The 7,533-nt window shown below is 37.7% G+C and overlaps 1 protein-coding gene across 1 annotated transcript; it reads right to left on the minus strand.

Moving 5' to 3' along the window:
- Nucleotides 1–4,949: 4,949 nt before the first annotated feature.
- LOC140929306 (melanocortin receptor 4-like) lies at nt 4,950–6,402 on the minus strand. Its single transcript, XM_073379110.1, has 2 exons — nt 6,105–6,402; nt 4,950–5,803 (listed from the first exon to the last, which is right to left on the minus strand). Exons 1-2 carry the CDS (start codon nt 6,388–6,390, stop codon nt 5,172–5,174), a joined length of 918 nt encoding a protein of 305 aa, XP_073235211.1. The 5' UTR covers nt 6,391–6,402; the 3' UTR covers nt 4,950–5,171.
- Between the last annotated feature and the right edge of the window lie 1,131 nt (nt 6,403–7,533).

Here is a 7,533-nt window from a genome sequence, read left to right on the forward strand (position 1 = left end):
TACCAGGCCCCAGTTGTTCAAACGTCGGATAGCGCTATCCACCGGATAAATCACTATCCAGCGGATAGCGTAATTGATTTCCGTATTACTTATCCGCTGGATAGTGATTTATCCGGTGGATAGCGCTATCCAACGTTTGAACAACCGGGGCCAGAAAATCGCACCTTGTAAGGGAAGCCTAGACAGTCTCTGGATTCTACTCCGTGGATTCCTGATTCCTGATTCCAGGTACCAAATTCCGGCTTATTTGTCATTCGAACAATCGTTAGTGGGATTCCGGATTCATTGAGCTGTATTCCGGATTCCAAAGCCGTAGGATTTCAAATTCCACAAGCAAGAATTTCCCAGACTCCTTGGACGAAGAAAACGAACGAAAGAAGCATAGCTTACGTTGTGGATACACGAGCCATTTTACTCGTGTGTAAATGACTCTTTTTTAGCCTCAGGCAAGCAAGTTTTTGTTTGTAACCGATTTTCGCAATGTGAAATCATTGTGCCGGGCGTGGCCTGCTCTGACCGGGAAGTCTGGGGGCTATCTATCATAATGCTCTCTCCCAGGCTCCTATAACTCGCGGCCAACATGGTGGATCGCTGAACGAAGATTGGCAAAAGTTTCAAACTTTTAAAGAACTTTATTCCGGACCCAAGTCTACCCATTAAAAGGGGAACATACAATTGAAAAAGGTGCATTTAGGACCGCGAAAGAGTATGAAACTTCAAAAGTTTCAAGCGGGTAGAGGAACGACGCAGCATTCTCAAAATTTGTTTTCCAGTCGGCATGTGTTCATGTTCAGCTTTAATAGTTCCAGAGAGACAACTACCTACCTGGGTGTACGTGCGAGGTTAAGGTAAGAGAAGTAAAATTACACATAACTAGCAAAGGAAAAGACCAAACGAATGCATATTGTCCAACTAAATGCAGTTTGCTTGACAAAATCATGTGCCTATGGTCCGGGCTTTGGTCTTGACTCATAACACCCCGGGCGTGAAAGGTGAGTAGTACTCCCATAAGTTTCGGATAGGTGTGTGTCGTCCAGGGTCCTAAACCCTGACGCTACCCTATTTGAGGCCCAGACTCGAAAAATGACAACCCATACAAGGGAAAACAAATGCTTAGCTACTATTTCTCATACTATATGGCAGCACTACAAGCTTAATTTTATTGTGATCTGGGTTCTTTTACGTCCCACAAGAACCAGATTAGTGAAAGTGCTGTGAGACGGGTCCTACAGTTTTTCTTTCTTACCCGAGAAGACTAGAAAGTCTAACCGTTTGCAGATGTCATTACAAAAGCAGCAATTTCTCTGGTCTCGCCAGGGTTTGAACTCACAACCTAGCTAACCAGGCGTTCAAAAATGATACCCGATTTAAGGATTCTGACCCTTAAAAACCATACCCTATGGGGAGGCTTATACCCCATATTTGGAAGCACCACCCCCTCCCCCCAGGCTCAAAATACTTACCATAACCACTTACCACTCACCAGCAGTTTGTGTTTAGTTACCTGAAAGGTTTTTGAAGAGCCCTCTTTATGACTGTTTATTCTTTCTCCATTAAATGTCCATTTTTTAAAGGTTAAGACAGGATCACAAAGAAAGCAAAGATCTCTTCAACACAACTTAGGAAATAATGCAAATATAGCACAAGTAAGTTTACTTTATTTCTTTACTAAACATATACCCATGTGTTTGCTATAACCTGTTTATTTCTTTTAATTCATTCTGTCCTTTCGTCTAATTCCTCACCACAACAAACAAAAGTGATCCACAACAGCAGTTACTTATTATAAACAAACAACATGTTAAGAGTGCCCCGCCCTAACCTGCGAACCCAGATGAATGTCCAGTGTTTGGGCAGCAAGAAGCAACAATCACAAATACTTCACTGAAAGTAACAGTGCTAACTTTTCTAGTGAAAAATGGTAAAATGAAGCTTTGCGGGAAGTCTATATTATCAGAATATGCGAAAAAACTTTAAGTCAAATCTCTCATTCGTAGTCGTCCTCATCCTTGAATCTAAAGTTCTCTAATTTGAGATCTCACCTCAAGTTTGAAGTTTATTGTTTTGCCACAATACAAATGAATTACTTAAATATAAGAAGCTAACTGTGAGGAAGCCCAAGGAATAGGCTTCCTCAAATAATTATTATCGCAAAGTATCAGTGGAAGTATACATGTCAAATAAAATTATGGCAGAGCTACGTAACACTAAACATTATAACATATTAGATATTTGTATGAAGCTTAGTTACGTTAAAAAATGCAAAGCAAAAAGTGGAAAAATTTAAATGGAGAGGAAAAGGAAATAACTTTTGGTATGGAAATGCTTTTAGTTTACAGAAAAAGGACGCAATGCTTGTTGCGTTTTCAATTTCAACACTAAGAGAGTTAAAGAACTTAGGACCTTGGAAACAGATAGAAAACTTTCCTAAATTAATCCTGCAATGGAGTAACTAAGAGACCCCCTATCTTCTTGTGTTATAAGAATGCACACCTGACTATGGGAGATATGGGCAGAAAATTAGGCATCTTGTTGCCCCTTTACCAACCAGATACTCCAATTTAGCCGAATGTACCTGATATGATCTTCTCATTGTTTTTAAACTCTATTTTATTTGTTTTCAATAATGGCTCAAGCCTTTGAGAACAGAATTTTCACCTTTATGCATGCTAGATGTATATATGGCACATGCTACAATTTACATGCGCGCGCTTCATTTAGCATCTAATAACAATAACATATTGCAATGGTTTTCTCAACACTGAAGAAGGGTTATACAACCACCCTTCTTTAAATACATTTATGACTTTTTTTGATAATTTGTAAGAATATCATTCTATAAGCTGTATATACATTGAACCGTCTTCGGCTCTTGATGGATCAGATTGAATTGATACGCATCCTGATATGCATACAATTTTCGTGCTTCAGCTGAAACTAAGGAATTTGCTAGCAGGGTTTGTGTTTTAAAGTTTTAGATTTTTAGAATTTTTATAACTTTTGTGTCATTGAATCATAACTTCAGGTTAAGGTATTTTTAATAAATAATAATAGATATAATAATTATTATTATATCTTAGCTAATTCATATTCATAGCAATTAGTAATTTAAATTTTTAAAATTTTGTATTTTAATTTCTACCTTAATTTTACCCGTGGGATATCTGTAGTAGCCATATAGCTAAGCATATTTACCACGTAAAGTAAAGTGCCTAGGTCTATGTCTATCCTGAAAATGTTACGGTCTGCGAGAAAGACGAACATATGCCACGGTTGTCATAACATATTCTACAATGCAAATTACTGCGACTACCTTTTCATCGCTTTTCGGAAGAAGAATGTCAAAGTATGAAACAAAGAAAGCAAGGGAGGAAGTTCTCCTGTAGCGAGGAAATTTTAACAAAAAATTCACCGCTTGAGTGCACTACTGTTCAGCCATGGTTTAACTTACCAGTAAATTTACATGAACTTTTCGTTCGATGGATATGTACATTAATTACTCTCTGCGTTTATTAGCTTCTGTTAAAACAGCCATCTGCTGTGACGTTTCGTGTTAATGTCGATGGTTAGTTAACCTATTAAGCCTTAGACTCAATGTTTAAAGAGTAGAATTCAACCTGGAATCTGTATTGTTGGTATAAAACTAAATCATTTGCAGACAAGGTCAACGCAGGAAATATAATGGGAAGGTTTTGCGGCAATTTTTATTTGGGTCGAAGTTGTCTTTGTTTCTCTATTCAGAGACAGCAATTCCGATGTTAAAGAGACAAATATTGTTCCTATTACGCATTTCTTTAGTCTTTGGGCACAGCAATTCCATTGCTTTTTTCACTATGTTTCGTTGCTTAGAACTTCTCAATTGTGTTAAGGCTTAGCCTCCCACGGAGGCGTGGAAGGCTAGTTAAGGCTTGGATTTTTTAAGATAGAGAACCCCCAGCAGAGTTTTAAGACATCACGCTTGCACCTCGTAAGAATAAGTTCGTTTTAGTCGTGAAGCTGAGAAGAATTAACCTTTAACGTGTATAATAGAAAAAAAAGTGTCATATACAGTCACGTGATTTCCTGCTTCTGATGACGCCACAAAACGTGTTCCTTCAAATGGGGTACATTATTTTCCACGTTAAAAATTCGAAACTTTTCGCCGTCAAGTTGGCCTTAACCCTTCTCAACACGATTCCGCCTTTTAACGCGGAATTCATTCTATGCCTTATCAGTTTTAAGTATATTTTTTAAGTCACGTGACCTGTTCTACTTAACTGACGGTTTCCGATAACACATGGGCATGATTCGAAGGGGCATTCTAAAGCCCTTACTAGGAGCCATAGAAAAACGATAAAGTAAGGCGAATACAGGTTGACTAAGTATTCACCGTTTTCAGTTAAACATTTTGGCCCGTTACAAGGCGGCGAAGGTGAGTCACGCGACTGAGTCTTTAAGCGCCATGAGCTCAGGATATGAGCGCTATATAAATAAATAAATTAATAAATAAATAAATAACTAAGTTATTATTAAAGTTGAAAAGCTCATCAAATGAATGTAAACGTGGAAAGGAACCTGCTTGCCAGGTTTCACAAAGATGAGGGGAATCTTTCTCCTTTGAATCAAAACCCACTGAATTCGTGGTTGAGTCAAGCCTTTAAAAATACACATGAGTTCGCGTTACGCTCTAAAATAAAACAACTTCATTGGTACTTATATATAATGTCGCGGGTCTTCAATTTCTCGTTGTTCGTGATTGTAGAAAAATCGCGAAATTAAAGACCCGCAAATAAAAATCCCCGCGAAATTTAATACCCGTATAGAAAATTCAAATCACAGAAAGAAAAAAAACATTTAATAACTACACTTTACTAACATACACTTTGCCTGATATATGTGTTGACAAATACCGACAAGTTGTCTGTTGGTTTTACTGGTACGTTCCATTCCGTGACTGTGTTCTTCTGAAATAACGTTAATATGCATTTTGCTTGTTTCATTTTGTGTTGATATTTCAAAATGTTCAGAAGACTGAAAACTAAAATCAAGTTGAGAACGCTTGAATCGCGAAATTTAATGCCCTTTTTCAAATTTGCCTAATGAAATCGCGAAAATAGAACCCCGCGAAATACTGTCTTGCCAAAATCGCGAAATTAAGTACCATTAAGGTATTCTGAGCTTGAGGTCTTTTGTTATGTCATGTTCTCGTCCATGGAAAATAATTTTTTCACTGTGTTTTTAACAATTTCGCGAATCTCTCGGTACCGCCAGCAATAAAGGAGGGGATTTAATGATGAATTCAGGCAAATCAAGAATATCGACACACCTTGAGCTACGAGAAACGAAATTTTAGAAGTATTTGTCAAATACAATATTGTAGAAGGCAAAAAAGGAAGATAACAAACTAGAAAAACAAGATAGACAAATAAAGCGTTATAGGCGGACTTCTTTTGTCGGATTTCCTCCATTTTTTGTTCAACTTGAAGCTGATTTTGACTGTATATCTGATTCTGGTGATATTTGACAACTTTGTAAATTCGAACATAAGCCACTGTTGTCAGAACATATCCTATCAGTGAAATAACCGCAGCTGACATTTCATTGCTTTCCGGAAGGAGAATGTATATGAAGGCACTGATACAACTTATTAACCATGAAGATATCAACAATATGGTAACACGTTTGGGTGTGATAAGCTCTTGATATCGCAGGTGGAGAGAAATGGCGAGAAGTCTGTCAACAGCAATAGTAGTGACAGTTAGGATAGATGCAGTGCCGAGAAGGAACAAAACATAGCTATAAACATTTAAAACTGCTGGACAGAATGGCGTTAAGTTGTAGTCTCCTTTTGATGTAATATATCAAACATGAGATGCAGTGTTTCATCACCAGATGAAACACCGAGAAGAGAGTTTAAAATACGACGCGCAGCGGAGTATTTTTGACGAACTTCGAGGTGTTTCATCTGGTGATGAAACACTGTGTCGAATGTTTGATATTTCTTCTCAAACAAAATCATTTTTGAAGGAGAAATTAAGGATGCAAATACTAAGCAGTGTTTCATCCGATTTCCAAACACTCATTAAACATTAATTTCCTTTGTATTTTCTTAATGAATTATTAATGAGTTTGAGAAGCCATATTCAACATCACAGCAGAGATGATACCCGCCATTAGCTGCGACAACAATCCTACAGCAAGATCAGAAATAGCCAGATTTAGGAACAGCTTCTTGACGATGATTGGTATCGATGAGGCCTTTACAAGGGCACGAATAAGTAAAATATTCCCAAGCGTCGCCACTAAGGAAAACACGAAGCTGAAAAGACAGAAAACCAGCATGAAAGCTTTTTGAAAGTTTACAAGTTGTACAAAATCACCAAGCTTCGCACTGCAGAATTGTTCATTCATGGTTAACCTACCAGATGGCATGTCTTTTTAGATAGTAATCTAAACCACACCAGTCGTTTATTGCTCACTCTATTGTGACAATACTTATCAACATTTTGCATATTAACGCGTATATTTTATATTTCCTTTTTTCGTCGACTTGACGTTTAACGTAATAACGTAGACACATGTTTAGCTATAGTTCTACCAAACTTTGTTTGTTGATGTAATTTGTTAGAGTCTATAAGAGAAAATCATTATCATTTTCATCATACCGGTGATAAAGGGGCAAATTTGTATTGATTTATTCAATAGATACCACAAATGCAAAACAAACCTGCTACATAAATGCTCCCCATACATCAAGAACCAATTATCTCTCTACATTTCTATCATTGAAAATGATCAGTTTCCATCCCAGTGTGAACTGTTGTTTATATTAAAAAAGGGTTGTTTGGTCTCCGAATTAAAAATTATTTTCACCCACTTACAAAATTGCATAGGCCTAAAACACAGTTAGGGTAATATTAAAATTGAAATTCTATTTTAAATTTTAAAACAATTTGACGCCAACCTTTTCTTGACGTAATTTCGAAGTCTTGTGAACATCTGTACCTAAACTAAACGTTTCAAAGTGAGTACGTTATAGTTGGTCAGCATAGTGAACTCTGGCATATCGGACGTGCAATCGTCATATGAGACTTTTGTGGGCGTTGACCCAGTACGCGGCCATACTGTCAATGAGGATTGTAGTCAACGACCACGGCCGTTTTAGCGCTAGAAAGCAGGGCGGATAAAGGTTGGGCGGTGAAACGGGCGCGTCCGAGCAAAAAGGTGTGATGCAGTGGACTGGGACTCTGCTTAGACCTGTTTTCGACTTCGGTCAGGGCTTGCGATGTGGTTTTGTCCATCAGACACTGCCGCTGTTATTGAATTATGGCGGCTTGATTTGTTTTCTTGCACTTCTTCCTCGTTCCTTTGTGTTGGTATGCTGTCTCCGAGAGGCAAATGTGCTATTTTTTGCGGGAGGTTTAGTTGGAGTAGACAAACATCTCTGTCAAAGGGTTTCTATTATTACTTCCATGACTCTACCACTAAATTATATTTTCGTTCTGCTACTCGCCAATGTCGATGTTATTCCAAAACAAAAACAACTAAGTACTG

The sequence above is a fragment of the Porites lutea genome, chromosome 3 (assembly GCF_958299795.1).
Source record: "Porites lutea chromosome 3, jaPorLute2.1, whole genome shotgun sequence".
Classification (NCBI taxonomy): Eukaryota; Metazoa; Cnidaria; class Anthozoa; order Scleractinia; family Poritidae; genus Porites; species Porites lutea.

What these genes read in the sequence shown, in the direction of transcription:
- LOC140929306 (XM_073379110.1), bottom strand. Translation starts at nt 6,390, where the DNA reads ATGAATGAACAATTCTGCAGTGCGAAGCTTGGTGATTTTGTACAACTT. An exon ending in GAATATGGCTTCTCAAACTC is followed by an intron (nt 5,804 to 6,104) that starts ATTAATAATTCA and finishes ACTTAACGCCAT; the next exon opens with TCTGTCCAGCAGTTTTAAAT.